The 26,500-nt window shown below is 40.3% G+C and overlaps 1 protein-coding gene and 1 pseudogene across 1 annotated transcript in view; both read left to right on the forward strand.

The window, feature by feature from the left end:
- Positions 1–26,500, forward strand: part of Niban1 (niban apoptosis regulator 1) — a 140,679-nt gene that overhangs the window by 64,420 nt on the left and 49,759 nt on the right. The window contains exons 4-5 of the mRNA XM_046462697.2: positions 2,837–2,951; positions 8,340–8,507. Of these exons, the coding sequence (XP_046318653.1) occupies positions 2,837–2,951; positions 8,340–8,507 (283 nt within the window). The remainder of the gene's footprint in view (positions 1–2,836; positions 2,952–8,339; positions 8,508–26,500) is intronic.
- On the forward strand, positions 8,518–25,132 carry LOC131424883 (large ribosomal subunit protein eL33-like; annotated as a pseudogene).

The raw sequence follows: 26,500 nt of genomic DNA on the forward strand, positions 1-26,500 counted from the left end.
ACACTGGGCAGAGAATTTGGGAGAGTACAGTTTAGGTCAACTGCCACTCATTGGAATTGAACTCATGGACAAGTGACCTGCTGTCTCTGGGCCACAAAAGTAGAAAATTTGGTTGAATGATCCCAATGGCTCCTTCCAGATCTCAGACTGTACACAGTTTTATCTACATAAAATCCTCAAAACTACCCCCCCCCAACTTGGAACTGAGTAATTACAATTTACCAGTTAAAGATCATAACATGTTTAAAATTCTGCAAAGTTCAAGAGCGGTCAGGACAAGCTGCATGGTATGGAGCCATCTGCCTGATACTAAACCATAGCAGGAAGCTTCAGGCTGGCAGACCATGTGTTTCCTTCCCATTTCTGGTAGAAATTAGGAATAAAATATAGTACAAACATATTTCACAGGCTGCTGGATGAGGTTCAAGTGCTCTCTTGAGTAGACTTACTTCCTTCAACATTGGCTAAGTTTATACTTTCTCCACTTATCTATGTTAGGATTTCATTCAACACTTAATTTGTCCTCAGAAGCAAAGTATTAATACACTGCAAATTGCAATGGTAGTAATAACAGATTGCTTTATTTTTTTTTTAGAGAGAGAGAGAGAGGGAGAGAGAGAGAATTTTTTAATATTTATTTTTTAGTTTTCGGTGGACACAGCATCTTTATTTTATTTTATGTGGTGCTGAGGATCGAACCCAGCGCCCCGCACATGCCAGGCGAGCGCGTTACCGCTCGAGCACATCCCCAGCCCTGCCTTATTTTTTTATGGCCCCTTATAATGTCCTTTCAGAGAAGCTTGAGGAGAGGCAGTGTAGCATATTGGTTAATCTGACAGGTTTTGAGTCACATCTTTGCCAGGTTCTAGGGAAATGTCCTTACCTAAATTGTAAATCTCCTTGACCCTCAGTTTTCTCATTAGTGAATGCATGATCCCTTTGTTGTTTACAGTAAATAAATTGATTGAGGCATTTAGCACCTAGCCAGGCCTTTGGTTGAACCCAATGTTGTGCAGATATGATTATTTCTAACTAAATTGGGAGGAAACCCTGAAGGGCTTTTTCTTTGGTTTTACTAAGGTTTTTGCTACATTTGACGCTAATTGAAATTTCTCTGTGAATCAAATTTTGGTGGTTTGTTTTACTTCTTGGTTCTGAAAACTTGCTCCCTCGACTTGAAATTTATGAGTGATACTGTTGGGTTATTTATTTATTTATTTTTTTGGTCCATTACTTTCTACCAGCCTGTGGTCATTAAGATAGAATGACTGAATTTGATAATAAACACACATTTTTATAAACTCACTTGGATATTTGAAGGGAAATTCCAGCCATTTGTCATCAGTGCTTACAGTTTTAATAAAATCATGATTTTTAATTTATAAAAGTGCTTTTTAAAAAAAATACACACCCCAGAATCGAACATTAAGAACCTATAAATTGCCTGTTGTTTTATTGTGAGTCCAATTCTGGGTGGTAACTAAGCCTACCTTCTGCACACTGGCCCTGGGGCTGGACAGACATGAGGAAAATCCTGGATTTGTTAACCTACTCACTGCTGGGCCATCTGCAAGTGATTCAATCTCTTTGAGCTTCATTTTTCTCACTTGTAAAATAGAGATAATACCTAACTCATTATGCTGTTTTTTAGGATTAAACAATGTAATGTTTATGAAAGCCAATGAGCTTATTATAACTAATAACAATTCACATTTGAGTCCAGCCTGAATCAAATTGCTTCTGAAATTTCTCCAAACCATACACATTTAGATTGTCCTGTGTTAGGCTCTGGATCCCAGATGTGTTGAAGCTGTTGATGGATGATTCTCACAAGTATGAAAACAAACTTCTTAGATATCTGAGAGTTTGTTTAGTTTGGGTTTCTTCACTCGCTATCTTACTGATGCAGAATGTGTTATTGTTATTCTGAGTTTGTTGCCTAGATCAATGTTATTTTAGTTATTCCCAAGAGTACACTTGGGCGTTTGGGTCCCACAGTTTCTTGGTTTCAATTCTCAGCTTGCATTAAGGTTTCTATTTTCAAAATTCTGCCTGGATGTAGGCATCTCCCTTCCGGCACACATACTTCATCTGGGTGACTTTGTGGCTGTGGCTGCCTAACTGCTCTAGAGATGCTCTGTGCCTCTTCTGCATTTCTCAAACAACAGAGCTTCCTGTCTGCCAGCCAGAATGGTTTGATGTCACAAAACTGCACTACCATCTCAACTATTTTATGCCCAACAGGCACATCTGAGGGCCAAGCGGTTGGCATATTTTATCACAGCAACATTTTAAAGTTTCTGATGGAAATCCAGTAACCACATTACAGTTCCTTATTGCATTGTCTTGTTGGTCATTGAACCAACATTGGTCCACATCAGTCACCGAGCATTTTGTGCAGCAACTGTGAGGTTGTCACCTTCTCGGTTATCAGAATGACTCGGCATTAGTGACTGAAATGGTAAATGTGGTGTGTGCGATTCTGGGGTGTGTATTTTTTTTTAAAGCACTTTTATAAATTAAAAATCATGTGCATGTTGCTGAAGTCATTTTTCCCATTCGAGAGTATACCTACGAGGAATATTCCCGAGATTAGGGACCCTGATTTGACATGTTGTGACCATCACACAAAAAGTACTAAATACTGCCTTGCAAGTGGCAGGTATGCAGAACAGATTTTTTTTTTTTTTTAAATAAATGGCTCTAACTCAATGACCTAGTGTGGAGATTTCTGTCTCGGGGTGTGTGTATCTGAGTCTATGTGTCCATTTTTAATATGACTTTCCAAAAATCCAAATGGGGAAGAAATTCATTCACTTACGCCTTTTTCTCCCAGGCCTATCAGAAGGGAGCGGCTCCTAAAAGTCGAATTCTTCCAGCTGGTGGCAAGGTGTTAACATCAGAAGATGAATATAACCTACTGTCTGACAGGCATTTCCCAGACCCTATTGGTAAGTCACTGAGCATCTTTTTTCAAAGTAAAAATTTTAAACTGATTTTATTGAGCCAGAGCAGTGGTTCTTAATGGGGAAGAGGAATTTAACTTTGTAGGGCCATTTATCATTGTCTGCAGATATTTTGGTTGTTACAATTAAAATGCGAGTGCTACAGGCCAGGGATAGTGGATACAGGCCAGGCTGCTGCTGGAGATCCTGTAGTGCATGAGACAGTCTCCAACAATGAAGAGAAAAAGTCAGTAATGTCCAGGTTGAGAAACCCATGCCCCACAGACAAAGGGAAGACATCATTTCTCTTGTTTAGCCAACATTATACCACTTCTGTTATTTGATATCCCATTTAGTAATGCGCAAATCAGTTACTGTGTTTCTAGCACATGGAAAATTTGCTATTGGTCAAGTACCTGGAAGCTTTTGAACATATTGCAGGCTTTGATAGCGCTGCCCAGAGCAGTGGAAATAAATAGGTAGGGCTCAGTCTGTGAAAAGCACAATCCCATTCTTTCAATAAACAAGACTGACCCTGTTGGGGGATTATTGTCTTTCTAATTTTGGGGTGATATGCAATTAAACATCCCAAATTGTCAAAAAAAAAGAATTTAAATATTATAGCAATTCATAGCTAATATGTAAAAAATTTTAAAAAGGCACTGTATCAATTCACCTGTCTATAAATAAAGCTGAGCGCTGCCATAGAGAGAGCATGGAACTCAGAACTGGGAGCCCGGACTCTTATCTACTTCTCACTGTGCCACTTATCAAATGTTTTAGAGGAGCAGGCTGCTGAACCATTCTGGTTTCTATTTCTCTAATTCTAAAATGGGGCTTTGAACTTGAAAGTCTAAAAGGGTATTTCTGATATTTCTAGCTTTAACATTCTTTGATTCTCATTCATTCCTTTTTTTTTTTTTTAGAGAAAGTGATGGATAATGTATAGACTAAATAGGGCAATTCACAGAGATTCATGAACTGTGAATAATGTGATAGCTCCATCTGGCTTTGTATAAATCATACCACATAGTAATTACTTGGCTTTTTGAAGAGAGGCCTGGTTTTTATTAATAGGCACAATCATTTCATTATAATTTATGGGAGAAAATGTAATCATTCCATCAATTGTTATTTTGGTGCAGAATGCTTAGCATAGTGTTTTTAATAACACAATTATGGGATTAGTACATGGATCATAAACCTAGATTAACAAATTATTACTAAGTAATTCAGGCTAAAACAACACTTTATGTGCACTATACACATTATTATATTTTATATTTTCTCTCAACATTTATTTATTTGCCATCCTCACTACAGAGCTGTAGCTAGAAATGGGAATACCAACATGTTGACTGCTCAGCATCTCTCCAGAACTTTTCAAGGAAATCCATCGGAACAGACAATATATTTATTGATTTGTTGATGAAATCATACCAGAGGAATGAAAAGCAATGAAAAACACAAGGCTTATGTGACTAATGCCATTGTCCCAGGGCTTCAGATTGGGGCATTTCAATGACTATTTTTATCATATGGTGTGGCCTTCTGAGTTTTAAAAATAGAATATTCTATAGTAGGTCATTTGTGATGTCTTTGTGATACAATTCAGAAAATATGCAGATGGATGGCATTTGGAAAAATTATTGTAAAAGGTTAAGTGAGGGAACTCTAGGCTAATAGGAGTGGATTTTATGGGTCTTGCTGAAGCTTTTAATTGCAGAGGGTCAAAGTTGATTTCAGTTGTTTGTACAAAATTGTGACATCTTGGAAAGGGCAAGGAAAATTGATTCACAAAACCATGTTAATCAAGAGGACTTACTATGTGATAGTATTTCTACTAAAAAGAAACTTAGGCAAGATAAAAGGAATTGACCTTGCTTGATTGAGAAAAGGCACTGGAGCTTATGAATATTAAGGCGACTGTTGTTGACCCTATGCTTTGCTAAAGTGATTCACTTATTTGGCATTTTATTAGTTAGATCGTGGTTTGCTGCACATGAATAAAAATTCAATTAAATACACAGTTTTTATTATCTTTTTTTGTTCTAATTAGTTATACATGACAGTGAACTGCATTTTGACACATCGTACATATATAGAGTGTAACCTCTCATTCTTCTGGTTGTACATGATATAGAATCACACCTGTCATATATGCATATAAGGTATTAATATCCAATGCATTCTACGTCCTTGCTAGAAATATCTGGGTTTCAATCCAAAGTTGGTGTAGCAAATCCATAAATTTGTCAGGGACAGGCTTTGTCTAGTTTTCTCCTATTTATTTCTAGGCTGTGGACCTTAGTAGCAGAGTCCAGGATGGCTGCTGGAGCTCCAGCCACAGCTTTCTCATTTCAGGCAACAGGAAGGACAAAACAGAAGGAGGGGGTGTGCATTCCCTTTCTCCAAGGTTACATACGCCACTTTAGTTACATCCCATTGGCCAGAACTTAGTAGCTATGGGGTACCAAACTACAGGGAAGCTGGAAATATGTAACAGTCTTCATGCAGTCATTTGCCCAACTGAAAATCAGGGTTTTTTTTTTGCTGAGAAAGAGGGGCCGAAAGGGTGCTGTTACATCTAGAGGTGTCCACAGCATGCAGCTGTTCATGCATTGGTTTGTTAACTCACATGGCGATTCATTCTTAGTCACTGTGTGCCAGGCATGGTGCTGGAGGCCAGCTTTTGCCCCCAGTGCTTCCACTCTGTTCCCTTCAGGTCCCAGGACAGTGGAACAGGGCTTCTGTATATGCCCCTCAGAAGTCTGTTCTGTCCTTGAGTCAATCCTGTTTTATTAACTTACCAGGAACTGGCTCCTTTGGGCCTTCCTCCCATCATTAATATTTTTTTTATTTATATATGACAACAGAATGCATTACAATTCTTGTTACACATATAGAGCACAATTGTTCATATCTCTGGTTGTATACACAGTATATTCACACCAATTTGTGTCTTCATACATGTACTTTGGATAATAATGATCCTCACATTCCACCATCATTTCTAACCCCATGCCTCTTCCCTTCCCCTCCCACCCCTTTGCCCTATCTAAGTTCATCTATTCCTCCCATGCTCCCGCTCCCTATCCCACTATGAATCAGCCTCCTTATATCAAAGAAAACATTCAGCATTTGTTTTTTTGGGGATTGGCTAACTTCACTTAGCATTATCTTCTCTAACTCCATCCAGTTATCTGCAAATCCCATAATTTTATTCTCTTTTATTGCTAGTAATATTCCATTATGTATATATGCCACTTTTTTTTTTATCCATTCATCTATTGAAGGACATTTACATTGGTTTCACAGTTTAGCTATTGTGAATTGTGCTGCTATAAACATTGATGTGGCCGTGTCTCTGTGGTGTGCTGTTTTTAAGTCCTTTGGGTATAGATCAAAGAGAGGAATAGCTGGGCCAAATGGTGGTTCCATTCCCAATTTTCCAAGGAATCTTCATACTGCTTTCCATATTGGCTGTACCAATTTGCATTCTCACCAGCAGTGTATGAGTGTACCTTTTTCCCCACATCCTCGCCAACACTTACTGTTGTTTGTCTTCATAATAGCTGCCATTCTGACTAGAGTGAGATGAAATCTTAGAGTGGTTTTAATTTGCATTTCTCTAGTGATGATGAATATTTTTTTTCATGTATTTGTTGATTGACTGAATATCCTCTTCTGAGAAGTGTCTGTTCAGGTCTTTGGCCCACTTAATGATTTGGGTTATTTGTTTTTTTGGTACTTAACTTTTTGAGATCTTTATATACCCTAGAGATTAGTGCTCTATCGATGTGTGCGGGATAAAGATTTGCTCCCAAGACATAGGCTCTCTATTCACCTCACAGATTACATGCATTGGAGAAAAGACAGCCTCTTCAACAAATGGTGCTGGGAAAACTGGAAATCCATATGCAACAAAATGAAATTAAACCCCTATCTCTCACCACGCACAAAACTCAACTCAAAATGGATTAAGGACCTAGGAATAAAACCAGAGACTCTGCCTCTAATAGAAGAAAAAGTAGGCTGTAATCTCCATCATGTAGGATTAGGCCCCAGCTTCCTTAATAAGACTCCTTTGGCACAAGAATTAAAATCAAGAATCAATAAATGGGATGGTCTCAAACTAAAACGTTTCTTCTCGCCATCTCATCATTACTATTAACAATGAGTTTCTTGTATGCCAGGGCTCTCTGCAACCTTCTAGAGGGTCCTCTTTCCTCCCATTCCCTGCTCATTCTCTACACAGGGAACATCCAACCAACTTTTCCTTCTGTATGTTCTCTGTGACTCTGGGAAGAAGTGGGGACTTTTAGCCATGTGCAGTGGCTTGTAACCAGAATGCAGGAAAGGAGTCACGCGGAGGCAAGGCTTCTGCAGAGTAGCCTGGTTGAACGTGCGTTGCTTGGAAAGGATTTGGAGTGAAAAGATAAAAGTCTCATTTTTTTAGGGCTTCTAAAATTCCCCAGGCCAACATAGCACATCTGTTGATTGAACTCGCTGACGCTAAAGGTCTCCTGGTTTCCCTGATTGTGCTGCAGGCTGAGGATACCAGGACACATGAGAGGCTGTCCCCACCCTCTAGGAGCCCACCGTTCAGGGTGGTGGCTCTGCTTCCTGGGGAGGCAACTGTGAGAATCACTGGGGAAGCTCATCTCACTCTCCCCACCACTGTCCCCTGAGTGTGGGTGCCAGACATGGCAACCGGTCATCACAGTGGTTTTGGGGAGCAAGGAAAGGAGCACCCAGTTCTGTCTCAGGTGGCAGAGGAGGTGCTTGCGAAGGCATCTCAGAGGAGGTGGCTTCTGAACCAACTTTTGCAGGAGGAGAGAGAATGTTCTATGGGAGAGTGTGACAGGAAGGAAGGCGGGAAGGGTGGTGTGGAGTCCAGGAATGACAGGAAATGTCACTGAGGGGATGAGCTCACCCTGGGCTGGTGTGGACAGAGTGGAGTAGAAACCACTGAAGACCAGTGCAAACACCGTTACTTAATGTGACATGGAGGGACAGCAAAGGAACCACAAGGTGACAGAGAAGAAAGAGCTTTAAAAACAAAACAAAACACACAGGAAATGGGGAGAGAGAAGCTCTTAGAAGTGAAGAGGTGTTGTTAGCAGCAACAGCTACTCGAGATCAGACTAAAAGGACAGGTAAGAGAGAAGCAGCCACGGGGCCAGCAGTCAGGATGACACCGGTGACATCAGCCATGGAGTGAGACTAGAGGCGGGGGTGGGAGGGCTGGTGGAGGGATGGACAGAAGTCTGAACTAGCATGTCCCTCACCCATGTTCCATCCCAGGGCCTGCCCCAGATACCCTCCCAGCCTGAAGTCAGTATTTAAGGTAAAAGTCCTGTGTGTTGAGATTGTGTTTCAATATGTCTTTAGCTTCCAGTGAGAAGGAGAACTCTCAGCCGTTTGTGGTGCTGCCCAAGCCATTCCCAGTGTACCTGTGGCAGCCCTTCCTCAGACATGGCTACTTCTGCTTCCACGAGGCCGGAGACCAGAAGAAGTTCAGCACCCTCTTGAGTGACTGCATCAGACACCTGAATCATGGTACGGCACAGCTTCCTTCTTGTCCCCAGGGGGCTGCCTTTCCTGAGTTGACTTGGTCATTCGAGATTCCTAGAAGGAGAGACAGAGAGTACTGCCCCGGGGGTGGGGAGGGACACCCAGGGAAGTGACAGTTCTGTACTGGAGGAAGGTGGCCTGCTCAACTGGTTGTTCAGCCAGGACTGGGAAGTCTCAGGGAAACAGAATGGGGTGTGGTGATCTGGTGGCCGTGGCTGCTCTGTGACTATTCATGCCTATCATCTCACACGTGATTCCTCCTCCTCCTTCTCTTTCCTGATGCTTTTAATCCATATGCCAGCAAGAATGTGTCAATTGGCCCGGGTAAAATTCTAGTCTTTATGACATTTCTCGTTTCTTTTCACCTTTATTTCTGAATAACCTTGCCACTTGTCTGAAGTCAGCTTTCAATGTGTTGCCATAACAGATAAGGTTCCTGTGGCTCAGGGTTGGAGGCTGCAGTCTGTGGTCGTGAGCCCATTGCTTTGGGGCCTGTGGCAGGCAGCACATCTTGGTGGGAGCAGGTGGTGGAGCAGAGCCCCTCACCTCATGGCTGAGCAACAGGGAGTGAGGAGGGGACCAGGGCCCCATGATCCCCTCCAAAGACAGATCCTTAATCACCTTAAAGACCTCCCAGAGCGTACCCGCTTTTAAAGATTCCTCTACCTCCCGTAAACACCTAGCTGGGGACCAGTCCTTTACCACATGGACCTCTAGGGGACATGTACCCAAAACCAAAGCAATGGCTCTCAGAACTTGAGAGTTGGTGAGACTTACCGGGAGAACCCAGTTAAAACCCAGGTGTCTGGGCTCCACTCGAAGATGTTCTGACTCACTGGGTCTGGGCTGGGCCCTGGATTTTGCTTTTCCTACAAACTGTCAAGTGACCCAAGTGCTGCTGGTCCAAAGGCCACACTCGGAGTGGCATTGCTTCAGACCCTTTTGCCTCAGGTATTGATTTGATGAATATTCCAGCTATAATAAAAAGATCTTTCATTCCATTATGTGATGTTTTTGATACCTGGATGTGAATGCATTGTGTTCTTTGAAAGTCAAAAAGGCAGCCAGTCAAATGCCATCGGCCTTAACTCTGTGCCCAGCTCCACACGGGTGTTAGGAACACAGGAAGGAAGCATGCAAAGTTCCTCTCTCAAGGCATATTTAGACTCAAACAGGGCTAGCGAAAACATATTCTGATTTGATAGTTATCAAAGTTAATGTGTTAAAGAATTAACTAGAGGTCACAGCCTAGGGAAGAAGCGGCTACAGATGGTCTCAACTTGGCAGTGTTAGAATTAATGATTTTTCTAGTTTATGACAGTGCAAAAGCAATATGCATCTGGGTTCATAATAATGAGTGTGATTCTCTCTTGAAGCTGGACAGTGGCAGTGAGGGCAGCTCCCAGGCAGCCACACGATCATGAGGGGAAACAACCAATACTTTTCCAGTGTATTGTGTTGACAGAGATTTCTGGATCTCATGCTTTGTGTTTTTGCATCCTATCATGTCTACAAAACACCCATCTTTGTGTGCATGAGGCATTCAACACGCTACTATAAAATAGGTTTGGCCTTAGATTATTTTTCTACATTAAGTTAATACAAGTGTGCTAAGCACATTTAGGGAAATCTAGGCAAGCTCTGGAGCTGGATAGGTCAGGTGCATTTTCAACTTGTGATGAGTTTATTAGAATATAGCCCCATGAAGGTCAAGAGGCACCTGTCTAGTGCTGAAAGTCTTGAGCAGTTGACATTGAGCAGAGTTACCTTCCATGAGGACCTTATTTCCTACTATGGTTAATTTCACCATGAAGTTCAGGGGTTTCCCCAAGACCATCCGTCCCACAGAGCAAGTCACTAGTGATGCATCTCAGCCACTTCTTGGGTTTTAACTTGCATATCAATAGGAGGCTAATGGAAAAAAATAATGTCACCCTGTCTTGCTATAGCAACTCATCATAATATTGACTCCTGACTCGTTAGAGTCTTTATAAAAATAATTCCCTTATTAATATCTTGCCTTGTGGTTTTGATGTTTCAGAGACAGAATCGCCAAGCTCTGCCTGTTCCATCCAGCTCATTTTTCAATACTCTTACCACCTCTGGGTCTAGTATGAACACGCAGTTGGCACTGAACACAAGAACTGCGAAGTTTCACTGAACAGAGAATGTTCTGGGCCCAGCCAAGTGGGGCTGACCACACTCCCCCTCCCATGTACATAATAGGAATTTCTCTGGGGAGTTTTTGAATGTTATGTAGCCTGCATTTAGACACCATTTATGGAAGACTCCAGCAGATTCAAAACCCACGTCTGCTCTCCAGTATGTTATCAAAGGCACTAAGATAATGAGGCCTAGTTTTATTACCCTGGGTCTGTGGCACATTCTTCTGTCCAGAAACCATTTGTCCCTCACTAAGTCCTGATGCAGAAAATCTGGCCTAACTTCCAGTGGCTCCAGTCAGAGTCGAAAACCATCATGACATTATAGGGAACAGTGGTTGGCTATTGTGGGCTGGTGAGCTCATGGGTCTTTCCTGTCTCGCTTCTCTTTCTGTTTGTGTGTGTGTGTGTGTGTGTGTGTGTGTGTTGCTGGGGATTGAACCTTGGGCCTTGTTCACTCTACCAACTGAGCTATATCCCTACTCCCCCATCCAAAAAAAAAAAAAAAAAAAAGTAGGAAGCTTTATGCTTTTCCTTCCTTCAAGGGAGGGGAACATTTAGGGGCCAAGAGATTTTTACACTCTTATGGAACATGGAGGTGTGGGGGTGTGCACACATGTGTGTTTTGCTTTGGTTTGATTTTGGTACCTCTTTATTGAGCAGGCATAAAAAGAACTCTCAAGATTAATCTTTAGCCGAACACCTCACTTCACGTCACTTAATATTAAGCCCATCAAATGGCATATGCCTAGAACAACAGCTGCTGCTCCCTGTCTCTTGTCCCTCACCAGAGAAGGCCAGGGTTCTTAATGTCAGCTTCTCCAAAATGGGATTTGCATAAATCCCAAAATGTTCTGAATCAAGTGCTATCATCCCAAATTCAGTCCTATTCTTCTGAATTTTAGTTTGCAAAATCTGGTCATTATAGTTACAGAGATACAGTTAAAACTTCAGATAAATGTAGAGGGCTGCACACATGCAATATGGAATAATGGTCACATGGATGTGAGTCTGCTCTTCTGGCTCAGGATCATCATTCCTTGGCATGTGACTTTGCAGGAAGGGGAAAAAGTGTTCCTGGCGGGAGGCATGGGATATGTAAGAGCTAGACGCAAGACAGAGCCTGGACCATCCAAGGAACTGGGAAAAGTTTGTTGTGGCTGTTGCTCAGATAGGAGTCCATCAAAGATGGGGAGACAGGTGAGATCCAGGTTATAAGGGGCTTTGTGATGCACCTTAAAAATTTGGATCTTATTCTAACAGAAATAGGGAACCTCCTAAAAGTTTTAAGTAGATAAATGACCTGATCAGACACCCACTAAATAAGAATTGTATTCTGCTAAATAAGAATACAACTAAGAAAGGTCATAGTGGCTGCAGTGCAGAGTGACAGTAGGGGTGGGTATAGCTTTCTGGGGTGCCAGGAGGCTACTTAGGAAGCTTTGGCAGGTAACAGATGCTGGTAGCTTGCAGGGAGGAGTGCAGTGTTGAATGAAGGAATAGGTCAGTGTTAAGCCATTGACCTCCACCTAAAGGATTGAGGAACAGAAGAGGTGGATGTTAGAGGACAGCCATCACTGGACGAATGATAATTTTTCCAAGGAAGTGGAATACTGGCAAAGTTTTACTCAACAGTGCTGTGCTGGCCAGAGGACAGCCGAACTGCCATAAGCAAATGCCAGTGTTCACATCATTATGAGCACTAAGGAAGAAGGGACAGTAGAGTATCTGGTAAGCGTGAGGGCAGTGGATTTAAAAGTACAGAAGAATGACCCAGGGGATTTTGACAAAAATGTCCACAATGATGTAAAGACACTCTGTAAACCTCAGCAAGCTGCTCAGTCACCTGTGACAAACTGTCACCTCCAAGGGTCCTTGTGATGGGGTCAGCAGGCTGGATGTGGAGCTGTGAGGGCGATTGCATTTTGGAACTGGTGATTGCATTTTGGAGTTCTTATCCCAGAATTCCCATATGAAACCAGACCCCTTTATTAGATTTGATTTTAGCATTTGGACCTTTTAGGTGTTCAATAAATGTTGCTGAATTAAACTGAGTTTTAGAACAAAAAAATCACTTATAATTCAAATCAGATACAGCAAATAGTTTTGGTGTATTTATTTATGCGTGGAGTTTTAGGCTCTCTAGTCCTTAGTGACAGATCTCAGATCTATTTTCGCCAACTGAATTTCTTCCCAGAGCCCATTTTTACCTATGAATCAAGTTCATTAGTTGAGGGACTAAGTGTCGGGTGTGGGCATCAAACAATTCTTGCTGAAAATTTACAATGAATTTTAGTTTGTAATAGATGAAAACATACTTCTAAATTTCATGGCACAAACATATTTTTGGACAGACACATATCTATGAGTTGGAAAATTGCTTAGGCTTTTTGGGGCACTTTAAATGAATAATGTTTGGAGAATGCTAAATAAGAATACAACTTTTACAAACATCTTTTTGGATGCTTTGACTTAAGAAATATTTTATAGTATACTTTTGTTGCAATGCATAGAAACCTTTATGCATGCACACAAAATGCTTGGTAATTACCATTTCATAGAAACTAAGTACCAATTTTCTGTTTTAGTAGGACTGTGCCAAACTAGAGTCTTTAAAAGGATTTTTCTCTGCTTGGATTGCAGTCTCTCCTGGAGTTTAGCTTGAGTTCTTTGTGTCACACAGTTAATATTCTACAATTATAAATATTTCTCTTTCTTCCTTTGTGAGTATGTGGTTTTCTCTTAAGAAATCATCACTTCCTCTTTCTGGTCCGTGGTGACTAGTCATCAAACTCTAAATTTGGGAGAGACCTTTGTGGTCACCCATTTGTCTCCTTAGAGTTTATTTGTGATAAGGCTCAAATAGGTCATAGCAGGGGGTCAGTTATCCTGACATCCTAATATCCTAATGGCCCTCGACAACTGTTTCAGTTATACATGTCAGGCCTTATAAAAACTTATCTTTTGGGAATTTTAAACACGCTACTTTTTTAATCAAATCACTCTTGTGATAACATTTGCATGATCAGGAGTGAAGCAAATCCAGAGCTATTCATCTGAGGTCATCAGAGAGCTGGGATGGGTCTTTTCATTGGTACTCTGAAAGCTCACCTTGGCATCTTGTCTGCCTGCTAAACAGGATTTTATCTTTGCATATCTTTAGGTTTGCTCTGAAGATAAAGTGCCTGAGAATGTAGCTTATTTACAGGTTAAATTTCGTGTAGTCTAAAATGCAAGTCACATATGATTTTATACAACTTAAATAAAAAGACTTTACACTGCTTGTGAGCATATGGGTCGGAATAATTTTAAAATAATTGATCTGAAACATGCTTTCATAATATTTAGAATTCTGATTCTACTTCAATTACCTGAAATTCTCAAAGAAATCGAAGAGTTGGAGCTGAAGGGACGGGTCTCCACTGGAGACAAGAACAACAGAGAACTGCTCTCTCTCTCGGCCATTTGTGTTTATGACCATTGGCCCATCTTTATTAAGATGGTTAAGTTCATTGCTGCCTAGAGCTGTGTTGTCATGGAACTGCTTTCAAATGCTTCGTTTGGCCTGTCCAACCCGATATTGGCTCATTGAAACCACTGATGCTCAACCCCTTTTCTACTTCCACTCACCAAACAGTTATTTTGATATGAAGGTCTAAAGAGTGTGTGTTTACAGTAGTTAAGGGTGACAAATTGGAACAACTACAATAATAATAAAAAAAAAGACTAAATAAGCAGAGCATTGAAGTTAATTCAAGCAAAAAAAAAAATTTTTTTTTTGGTCTGTGCTGTTTAGATTGTGTAGCCTCCAAAAATCACTGGACAGTTTTTGAGATGATTGTGACTGATTGTGGCAACCTTTGAATAGTTTTCAAGTGTTTGTTCCTTTTTTTCTGTTAACTTGTGGTTGGGATCTGTTGAGATTGAAACATATTAATTAAAGTGACAGAACAAATCTGATGGATGTTTTAATCAGTGGTGAGATGATCAACATTTTGAAAGGATTCTACTTAGCATCTATCCCTGAATTTCTTTTAAAAATCTTCAGTAAGATTAAATTGCACCTCGTATAGGGTATAGGCTGCTTTTAAAAGTCAACATCCAGGAGCGCTTGGAGAAAATGCTCTCCTGTTGTTCTAGAAAGGGGAGCTATATTTATTTCCTCTCCCACACACACATCGAGAACAAACTTAGAGAAGGGATGTGAGAAGGAAGAGAACCACAATAGGAGCTACATTGTTCATTCCATAGCTACTCAGAGTTTTTTAAGTTAAATATTGAGCAGACATCACGAATGCTTAGGACATATTTAGGAGACATAAAGAACATCCCTGCTCCCTCTGAAATTTCCTGTGCTCTTCCCTGATACTGGAGCCTTCTTTCCTTTGGAGAGAATACCATCCTGGATTTTGTGCTTTTCTTTTTGATAGCTTTACCCCATACGTTCGATCCTGTTGCATATTTTCAAACTTTATCCACGTGGCATTTTACCACATCTGTTGTCAGGAGGACCCACCACAGGGGACAGCTTGTGTGTTCCCACATGTCAAGGGTGAGGTTCTCCCAAGTAAGTGATCCGAGACAGAGAAAGCAGGCAGCAGTTTTTCTGATTGTGACCTTGTCCTGGAAGTCACATAGCATCAATTCTGCCTCGTTCTGTTCATAATTAAGTCACTGTGTCTGATCCAAATTCAAAAGGAGGAAAATGGGGCTCCCTGGTTGAAGAAAAGAGCACCAAAGGACCATGTGAGTCATCCAACCTTGGAAGCCTGTGCTTCCTCTTGTCAGCCTTCAGATGGCTGCAGGATTGGCCATCCTGGGCTGCAGCCTAATGAGGGACCTCAGGCCAGAAGCACTTAGCCAAGCTGCCTTGGTGTTCCTGACCCACTACCATGAGAGATGATGAGTGTTTGTTACTGTTTGTTACTGTTTGTTTTTTTTTTTTTTTTTTAGTTGTCAATGGACCTTTATTTTTGTTTGTTTATTTATCTGTGGTTTTGAGGATTGAACCCAGTGCTTCCTGCATGAAAAGCAAATGCTCTGCCACTGAGCTACAGCCCCAGCCCCTGTTACTGTTTTAAACTAGTAGCTTTGAGGGTAATTGGTTTTGTAACACTGGAAAACCGAAATACTTAATTCGTCATCAGTCTTTCTTTTGCTAAGTAAAATGCCATAAATTTCACTCTACAAACTATTTTAGCTGATTTTCTCAGGTTTGTTGTGCAGTATTTTTCATCATCATTCAAATGTTTCCTAACTTATGTAATTTCTTCTTTTACTATGTGCTACTTAGAATTGTGCTTCTTAAATTCCAAATATATGTTGTGTGTTTATTACTGATTTCTAGCTTAATTTCATCATGGACAGACAGTATAGTCTATATGATATTGTCCTTGAAAATTTTTTGCACCTTGCTTTGTGGCCCGATATGTGGTCAGTAAGCTCATGGGTCAATACCTACTTTATAATCATAGGTGCAATTGACATAGCAATGTCAGCTATGCCCTTCAAACCTAAATCCTGATTATTTTTTTGCTATGCTAAAATGATCAGTTACTCATCATTATGTTCACATCTACCACCATGATGTTTAGTAGATTTATTTATTTTATTGTTTGCATTAATTCTATTAATTGTTGACTTCTAATTTTAAGATATATGCACACAAACACACTAAATGGATACACAATTTAAAATTGTTGTAGCTTCCTAGTGAGCTGAGTCTTTTTTCATTATATAATGATATATTTTTCTCTGTTAATGCTATTTGCCTTAAATCTTTTTTGTCTAATATTTATGTAGCTACACCAACTTTTTTTTTAGGGCTTGCATAGAAAATCTACCCAATAAAAACACCTGACAGTCTCTTAGATGGATCATTCAGTTTATTTATACCTATTATAATCACTCTTATTTTTGGTTTTAAATCTACTATCTTATTTTGTGTTTTCTATGTATTCTACCTTTCTGTTTCCTTTTCTTTACTTTCTTGCCTTCTTCTGAATTATTATTGCTATATAATAGAAATATATTCTATTTCTATTTTGCAAGTGGTCCCAGAAAGTTTAGCCTGTAGGACTTAACTTGAATTCAAAAATTAATCAACGTGTTTCACTACCATGAAAAATTAGAGAACTTAAAGTACTGTAATTGCTTTAACATACTCCTCTACTTATAGGCTGTTGTGAACCTGAACTTTAATTGAATCTTTTTATTTTAACCCCCAAATATATTGTCTATTTTAAACTTAGATTCGATTACTAAGATCTGTGAATTAAGCTGACCAAAGATGGATGAAGAGGACAAAAGTCTACAAGCTTAATTTAATGTTGATATTTTTACATGGTATGGAGGCTTCACAGAAATGTATAGAAAACCCCAAAGAAGCAGTTAGACTTGGGTTCTGGTACTCAGCATTTGAGGAGGCCGTAAAAGTGTCGCTTAAGGTCACTAGATTCTACTAATGCCTTCAAAATGAAAGCTAGCTTCAACGCTTGGCTTTTGTTTTTGTTTTTTGTATTAGTTTGCTAGAGCTGCCATAATAGCCAAGTACCACAAACTGGGTGACTAAAACAGTAGAAATTTATAGTCTAGTTCAAAATCAAGATGTGGTCAGATTGGTTCTCTCTGAGGGCAATGAGAGAAGGATCTGTTCCAAGCTTCTCTCCTTGGCTAACAGAAGTATCGCTATGATCTGTCTGCATCTCAGCGTGACATTTTCCCTATGTATGTATTCATCCAAATTTCCCCTTTTTATGAAGACACGAGTCATATTGGATTAGGGACTTACCCTACTCCAGAATGACCTCATCTTAACAAATTACATCTGCAATAAGCCTATTGCCAAATAAGGTCACTTTCTGAGATTCTAGGAATCAGAACTTCAACATATAAATTTGAAGGCTATGCATTCTATCCATTAAGAAACCCATAAAACAACCAGGGTTGTGGCTCAGTGGTAGAGTGCTCGACTCTCCTGTGTGGGGCATTGGGTTCGATTCTTAGCACCACATAAAAATAAATAAGATAAAGATTAAAAAAAAGAAACTCATAAAAATAAAAATAAAGTTTCTTACTTTATTGTCAGTTCATGTGTATTTAAAATATTTTTGAAAGTGTAATTGATCTAGTATACCTTTTTTTTTCTAATGAGAGGATTGTTAGGATATAGAGCATGCCATTTTGCCAGACACCCATAGAAAAAGTCGAATGGTGTTGACAAGGTGACTCACTAACAGCAGATTTCTAGAGGCTGCTTCTATCTTGAAGTCCCCATTCACCCCCCATTACATTGTCTGTGAGATTCTGCAGCTGCACATTAGCCATTTGAGAAGACTCAAAAGTTAAACCTGACATTCAGAACTTGAAACTTGAAGACAGTTATAGGGCCACTATAGTCCTTCAGGTAACTCTATAACAAATGCTGTCTGCAACTATAGCGCACATCATCCACAACAATAATTTAAAAAACCAATTCAGTAAGATAAAATTGCACCTTGTATGTGATATGGATAAAGAAATTAAAACTGGACATGGTAGTGCATGCCTGTAAATTTCAGTTACTTGGGAGGCTGAGGCAAGGGGATCCCAAGTTTGAGCACAGCTTGGGCCACTTAGCGAGACCCTGTCTCAAAATTTAAAAAATAAATTTTTAAAAAAAGGGCTAGTGTTTTAGCTTAGTGGTAGAGTGCTCCCCAGTACTGAAAAAAAGAAAAGACAGGGAGAGAAATGTGGAATACATTTTAGGAAGGCTTCCACTAAGAATAGTTCCAACCTTAATGGAGTAACTCTCAGCTCTCCGAAAACTCTGCTTAATCAGAAGATGTTATTCATTTAGGGTTAGCCATTTCAAAATGTGATCTTTCCACATCTTGCTTCTAAACAAATTGTGTTCAGTCAGGAAGGAGGGGAAGAAACTTTAAAGTTTCAGATTCCCTGGCTCTAGTCCAGACCCGGTGAATTAGAATCTCTGAGGAAGGGTCCCCAAACCTGCCTTTCAAACAGTATCCCTTCAGAGGTAGAGAATGAAAGCTGCCTAGGGTTTTCCTCTCAAATGTAAGGTGTTTTGCTTTAAACAACTTAGGGTTTTTTTTTTTTAGTTCTTTTTTTATTGGTAACATTATAATTATACATAACAGTAGGAGTTATTGTTACATATTTATACATGCACATGACAGAACAGTATCATTTGGTCATTCCTTGGTACTTCCCCTTTTTCTTCTTTCCTCACCCCTCCCTGTCCCTTCTGGTGTCCCTTCTATTTTCATGAAAAAGTCACTTAATTTTTATTTTTTTTAAACTATATGATTAGTAAATAATTAGGATTTTTACAATGTTAAGCTGGTATTTGAAATGATATTTAATAATATAGTTAGAAAGTAGTCAATGGGGAAAAAAAAGCATTGAATGCCCAAAAAGTGTTTAGCATGGTAAAATTAAACCATTTATTTTAGTTAGGATACCACAACTGGGTTCTTTATAGCATTTCCTTTCTGAAAATAATCTTAAACTTCATAGTAAGTGACAACGGAGATATGTTCTCTTTACCGAGTTTGGCCTTTCTAATATGACCCTTTTTCTTACCTTCTGTATTATCTAATTCTATGTAGTAGAAATTCTCTGTACTGGGAAAAACTACTGTATGAATTCATCTAATCCTCACAGCAATCCTGTGAGACGGGCAGTGTGATTTGCCTCATCCCTGTTTTTAAGATGAGGATCCTGAAGTTGCAGGTAAAACAGCTGAGATTTTAATCCTAGGCAGTCTGAGTCCAAAACCTGTGCTCCAACCCACTGTACCATGTGACTTCCAATCAGCAAGTACTTAGTAAGCACCTACTGTATGCCCAGGATGTGACTAGCTGCTACCAAAAAAATAAAGAAAGAAAGAAAAAGAAAAAAAATAAATAAGAAAAAAGAAAGAAAGAATCTGAATCCAAATTCTTATTCAGGACCACATGATTTGAGGTTGGTCACTTCTTACTAAACTTGACATATTAGTTTCTTAATATTTGTTTAAGAGGGAAGTGAGTTACTGTACATCTGTTGAAATTTAGATGGTAACTGAGATGCAGAACTTGTCTTTTCTTTGCTCTGAAACATGAAGTTGTGCCTTAACCCAAGTGGGTGTTCCTGTGATAAATTGTGACTGTAAAAAATAATGTTTTCCAACACTAGAACTTTCTTGGCTTATACAAATTTACAGCTGAGACTAATTTTGTAGGGTGTTACAGGGGTGGAGTTGAAAAATGGATGGTGCTTATGTATTACTAGTTTGCTATATTTTCTATAATTAACCTGATTTTACTTTTCCTTTCAGCGTTTTCTTATGTTAACTAGATTCCCATGTTGGCTCTTGCTGGGGGAATGTCCCAACTTGACCTGATTTTTTTTTTAAGAGTTTTCTTTTGAGAACCACAAGTCATGCTTCAGATCCCCAGCCTATGGCTGTTAAGGAGACATTCCTTTTTTATGGGGCTTAGAAAGGAATGGAAAAGAGAAGGAAGTTGGGGAGGGGCAATGGTATCATAATACCTACTTTCACATTGTACCACACTAAGCCACTGACGACCAAGTTCCTTTTGTGGAGATCAGGCATGGTCTCGGCCAGTACCAGCTCAGAAGGAAACTGAGACTTCTTACTTTATTTGTACTTCTCTTTCCCCCACTGCTTCTATAGAAACTAGAGGACAGCTCCGACTTCCCAGTCGCCTAGATTGGTGATTACCATTTTTCTGCTAGTTTGTGCATGTATGTCAGGTATAAATGACATGAAGTGGGAACAAAGGAACCTGTCTCAAGGGTCTGATGTGTGCAGAACATTGTCTTAGCTGCAGGTCATGAACAAGACTCCATTTGTAAGGCTAGCCCATTCTACTGATGGTGGAGCATTCGAGGAATTATTTTCTCCTGATATTTGGAAAGGTAGACTAAAAGAATGTAAAGTAGACCAGGAATATCTCAGCTCATTCTATCTCCTTTCATGTCAACTCTTGGCCAAACCCAGTGGTTCTGTTCCAGAGAATATGGTGATTTAGGCCAGATGGGCTCTTAGAACATATTTGAACCATTTTTCTGTGCTTAGATCTCTGGAGAGGAAAGTTGAAGGTACCCTTCTGTTTTTTTTTTTTCCCCAAGTTGTGAGAATGTGTCTGTGTGTTGCAGAGAGATGCTGAGGATCGAACCCAGAGCCTCACACATGCTAGGCAATCACTCTACCACTGAGATAAACCCTTAGCCCACTTTTCCGAGTTTTAAGATATCAGCTTAGATATTTTCAAGTTGAGAATGAAAAACCTTTCCAGAAAGTCATAGACTCCTTTTGGCAACAGTAATGAGTCATCCTTGCTGAGAACAGATAGCTTGCACCTTGCAGTTATTGTCTGCAGAAGTTTAACACATACAAAGTTGTATTTCCTGGCACTGTATGCCCTAGTCACAAGCCACAGAATTTTGCAACAAGGCTGTTCATTAAGATCATTCAATATTATATACCTTGGGTAAGTGTGGTGTGTGTATTGTGTGTGATGGGGCTGCACCTTCGTGGTTGGCACTGCATTTGTATAGATACCATACTTTGTAACTTTTGTGAGATTCAGGTCATCACATTTAATGTTTCATTTTCAAAATGAAACAGTTTGCTCACTTGCACATTAATAAATGGATAATAATTCTGTTTCGGTAGAAGAGGTACAGAATTTCCATTATTTCTTCTATAGATACCTTGCAAGCTAAAAGCCACCTGGGATTGCCTGGTGAGGTTCTCAATATTACTAGTTTTAAGATAGGTTGATTGACATTTATAGTTGGATTTGTTGTGATGAAGTACAGGGAAATTCCCAGCATAGATTCCCATTGGCCAGAGAAGGGAGTCTAAATTTTTTTCATCTCTTGAAAAATTCCTCTTCTGATTTCTGGTTTCACATTGATTGTTTTAAATGAACACATTTAAAGTACTGCTCAGAGTGTACCATTTATCCTTTCATCAGATCAAGAATCTAAGTAGTTTATGATCTAATTAAAATGGTGCTGGAAATATGAATATCATAACTGAAGAGAAGGGAGTAGATTTGAAATTGTAAAATATTAGGGAGCCATAATGGAGTTGAATGGATTGTTACACATTTTAATCTTAAAATTATATTTTTTTTGTCTTGTGAATTTTCCTCCAAAGAACACCTTTTAGAATTATAATACTATTCTCACTGCCCTTTGCTTCTTTCTGCTCTCAGAACTAAATCTTGGGCCTATAACTCACTGGGGATCTCTAATTTTTCTGAAGGCCTTAGATTATGTGTCATTTCCTCTAGAAAGCCTTCTTGCTCTATCGGAGGTGGATGTCCATCCATCTGTCCCTCTCTCCTCTCCATTCTCGCTCCCATCACCAGGCACATTGTACCATCGGTGAGTGTTTATTTGTCTGACTCCTAAAACAAGAGGCTCCTGGAGGTTGAGCCTCTGCCCCATGGAACATCTTGCATCTCAGCCCTCAGCCCTGACCTGGGCCGCAGTGAGCACACACTCCTTTTCTTTTTCTAACTGAAAGAGCGAGCATTTGAGGAAGTGTCTGGAAACCGTAAGGATGTTAAGGAAGGCCAGTTTGTTTGGGAGCATGGTATATTCTTCTTCAGTTAACAAAGAAGACACTGTTTTTGGAAGACTCAGCACTCTTCCTTGACGCCTCATGCAGTTACTTGCGTTTTTCCATTTTCCTGAGGCATGTCAGCTTTGCAACCTTGTCTCATGCTCCTCATTCCTTCCTGTCTCTCCTGTTTAGTCTTCCTTCCTTATATCAAGCAGTGTTTGGCGCTTATTACATATGTAATTCATGAAAACCCATCTTACTAGTCAGATTTCTAAGACCAGACTGACTAAGTGAGATGTCTCACATTATGCCATGATTTAAATTATTGTTTTCCTGGCTGTGCCCCGTGGAACATTCCTTTCTTTTGTTTAAAAAATTCTTTATTATAATTTACACATATGTTTTCATTTAACACATGATTCTTTACAGTCACATTGGTGATTTAACTTTACCATTGCTTTAGATTAAGTGACAAAAACAACACCACCAGCAAGCCCAAGCCTGTGCAGACACTACCCCTCCTCACATTGAAGTGATTTCTGAACCCCAGTCCCCTCCATGCGCTTTCCTGGAACAATGGCAGAGAAGATCATAGCTTCCCTTAACTCATATTTGTTCACAGAAATCAATCATACCTATATAAAATGTTTATTGATTACTATACAGTTCCTAAAGGAAGAAAATAGAAATAAAATGGTTTGTAACTTCTAACTTGTCAGAAATTCAGTTGCCAATAATAATGACAAAACACTCACTTTGCTAATATTTACTGAGCACTTACTGTGTTCCGACCACTGCTGGTTAGGGAGGAGAACAATCATTTTGGTTAGAGATTGTTATTGTTCCGAAGAAACAGGCTTAGAGGGTAAAGTCACTTGCCTAGTGGCAGGCAGTTATCAAGTGGTGGACTCAGAATGTTTGCCTCTCATCTTCTAACAGCGTGTGTCAAAGATCCCAGCAAGCACTTTCCCTGCCACGTTTTGAGAGGGATTTTAGAAAGTAGTAATACTAGAAACCTATTATTGAGCACCAGGTTAAACCAGGTAATATACTAACATGCTCTCTCAGTCTGTTTGATAATACCAAGAAGAAACAATTGTGTCTTCGTTTTTGTAGGTAAAACTGGGGCACACGGAGATGAAGAAATTCAAAATCACAAAGCTATTAGATGGCTAAGCCCAATTCATGATTATACCTCTGCCCTTGCTATTGTATTCTAGAATATGTTCAGAATATGTGAGGTCTGGAAACCAAGTTATATCCCTGAGAAAACTAGGGATGTGTTATGATTTGGCTGGGAGACGTCTCTCAAAAACTCCTGTGTTAGCCCAGGAATAGTCAGAGGTGAAATGATTAGATTAGAGAGCTGTAACCTCCTCAGCCTACCCTAGTGGGAATGGGCTAACTGGGTGGTGACCATAGGCAGTTGGGGCATGGCTGAAGGAGGTGGGTCACTGGGGGATGCATCTTCCCGGTGGCCCCTTCCCCAATCTCTGCTTCTTGGCTGCCATAAGGTGAGCAGCTCTCCTCTACCGCACCCTTCCGCCATGATGTTCTGCCTCACCTTGGGCCTAAAGCCACATACTAAATCTCTGAAACCTTGAGTCAAAATAAACTTTTCCTCCTCTGAGTTATTCTTGTCAGGTATTTTGGTCCCAGGAATTTGTTAACTAATACAGTATGTTCTGCTGGTCAATGATTGAGGGGAGGAAAAAGTCTTCAAATATCTTCTGTCAATTAGAAGAAGGATCAGACATTTTCTTTTGCTCCAAAAGGTGCAAGCATCTCCCGTAGGCCTTTTTCTGCCCTCCTGGAGCCCGAGGAGACCTGTTGCAAACAGGACCTTCTAAAAGGCAGATGTGTCTGGCAGGCTATGTGCAAGGCCATTTTTGCTGGCTCTAAGTGGGGTCTCCAGAGCCAAAGGAGCACACAACCCTTCTTAAAATTGAAGGCATTTATTCCAGAGACAAAACTGAATTCTACCTGGGCAAGAGCTGTGCTCATGTGTACAAAGCAAAAGATTTTACCCTGACTCCCGGTGGCCAACCAGACAAAACCAAAGTAATCTCGGGAAAGGTAACTCCTCGTGTCCATGGAAACAGCATCAGGGCTCCGGCCAAATTCCAAAGCAATCCTGTTAAAGCTGTTGGGGACACAGAATCCATGTGATGCTGTCCCCCTCAAGGATTTAGACTAATGAAAATAAATTGATTTGTGTTTGGTAAAAAAGAAGTGTCTCTTATAAATGTAGGCAATCTAATTCCTGAAATTGCCATTGCAGTTGCTTGCTTCTAGGAATTTTATTTAATTAAAAGTGGAAACTGAATGTATAATTCAAAGTTAGGACAAATCAAATCTGAATTCAGTTAAAGCCCCCAAACCGCACCTGTTAACACGCGCCATCTACTGTATTACAATGAGCGACACCTTCAGAGTATCAGAGGAGAGGCCCTCAGGTCAGTTTAGAATCTGTCATAATGAAAATAAAAGCCATCTTTTAATTTTTGTCCATCTAGGAATAGGATGTCAGCTGTTCTGAAGGAAGATGAGGTCCCTCGAGGTATGGGAGGACTTAGTGTTCAGAGCCTCCACAAGGCTGAGAACCCTGGGCAAGTCACCTAGTGATCCTGCCACAACATGGGGGGATGAGGTGAGGGAGACTGGACTGCTACTTGGGAAGTCCTTGGCACTCGTGGAGGAGGAATGGAACCTTAACTAACAAGACCTGGTGAGAGGTGGAGAATCAAGAGACCCACTGTTGAAGCTAGCCAATCCCTAAAAAATAAATGCCAAATGTCTTCTTTGATATAAGGAAAGTAACTAAGAACAGAGTAGGGACGAAGAACAGGAGAAGAAGATTAACATTTAACAGGGATGAGAGGTGGGAGGGAAAGGGAGAGAGAAGGGAAATTGCACGGTAATGGAAGGAGACCCTCAGGGTTATACAGTGGAGGGGGTAGAGAGAGAGGAGGGGAGGGGAGGGGAGAGGTGGGGAGGGGGGAGGGTGGATGATGGGAAAGGCAGCGGAGCACAACAGACACTAGTATGGCAAATTGTAAATCAATGGATGTGTAACTGATGTGAATCTGCAATCTGTGTATGGGGTGAAGGTGGGAGTTCATAACCCACTTGAATCAAAGTGTGGAATATGATATGTCAAGAAATTTGTAATGTTTTGAACAACCCACAATAAAAAATTAAAAAAAAAAAAAAAAAAAGAGACCCACTGTTAGCCAGTGGCTTCTGATCATGGTACAGCACCTGCTGTTAACCGAGCGGGAGAACCTTTAAAGACAAACCAGGGAAGGTCTGCAGGTGCCAGGGAAAGTCGGCAGGTGATTTCATAATATACACTTTCACATGGTCTAATGTTGACTTCTGACAAGAAAAAGACCAGGTGGATCTTCTCATTCTTTCCTTTCCTTGGAGAATAACTGTGGGTGCTCTTGCACCTGTGAAGAAAAGGATAAAGAATGATTTCTTTCCCACATAGAAAAGGCACTTGGTTTCAAATAGTCTGTAAGACTGCATACTCCCAGAGGTGCTGGGAGAGGTGGCTTTTTGACTAATTCCACTTTGGAAGACAGACCAGGCTAAGTATGAGTAACTGACTCTTCCATCCTCCGCCCCCACCATCTCTCCCTCTCTTCCTTCCTCATTTCCTTCAGTCAGCAAATACTTGCTGAGCACCTTTTGTATCCCAAGCACTTGCTAGGTGCTCGGAATCCAGTGCCGTACAGAACACATATGATCCCTGCCTTCTTGGAGGTTACAAATTCATACTAATTTTTTAAAACATTCAGTTACAAAATGAGATGTGCATAGAAGATGCACCAAGAAGTTATAACAGAGAGGTTGGTTTAGATGGGTTCAAGGGAAGGATTCTGTGAAGGAGTAACACAGCAAATTAGTCTGAGGATCATGTGGTCTAGGGTGAGAATTGGCAAATTGGTCTAAAGGCCAAATCTGACTGTCGCCTATTTCTGTGTGAAACAGCGCCACATCATTTGCCTGGGTATTCTTGGGCTGCTTTTGCCAACCAAGGGCACATCTGAGTAGCTGTGACAGAGGCTGTGTGGCCTGCAATGTCTAATATACCTACTGTTTTGCTTCTCACAGAAGAAATAGAATATGTGAAAATAAAACCCAGGCATCTTTTTAACAGAGAGGGCTAGAGACTTTGCATAACAGATCTTTGTGAGAACAAAGTACTTGGATGTGATAGTAATATG

Source organism: Marmota monax, unplaced genomic scaffold (genome assembly GCF_021218885.2).
Source record: "Marmota monax isolate L192 unplaced genomic scaffold, Marmota_monax_Labrador192_F-V1.1 WCK01_AAM20220418_F8-fsc00250, whole genome shotgun sequence".
In the NCBI taxonomy this organism is placed as follows: Eukaryota; Metazoa; Chordata; class Mammalia; order Rodentia; family Sciuridae; genus Marmota; species Marmota monax.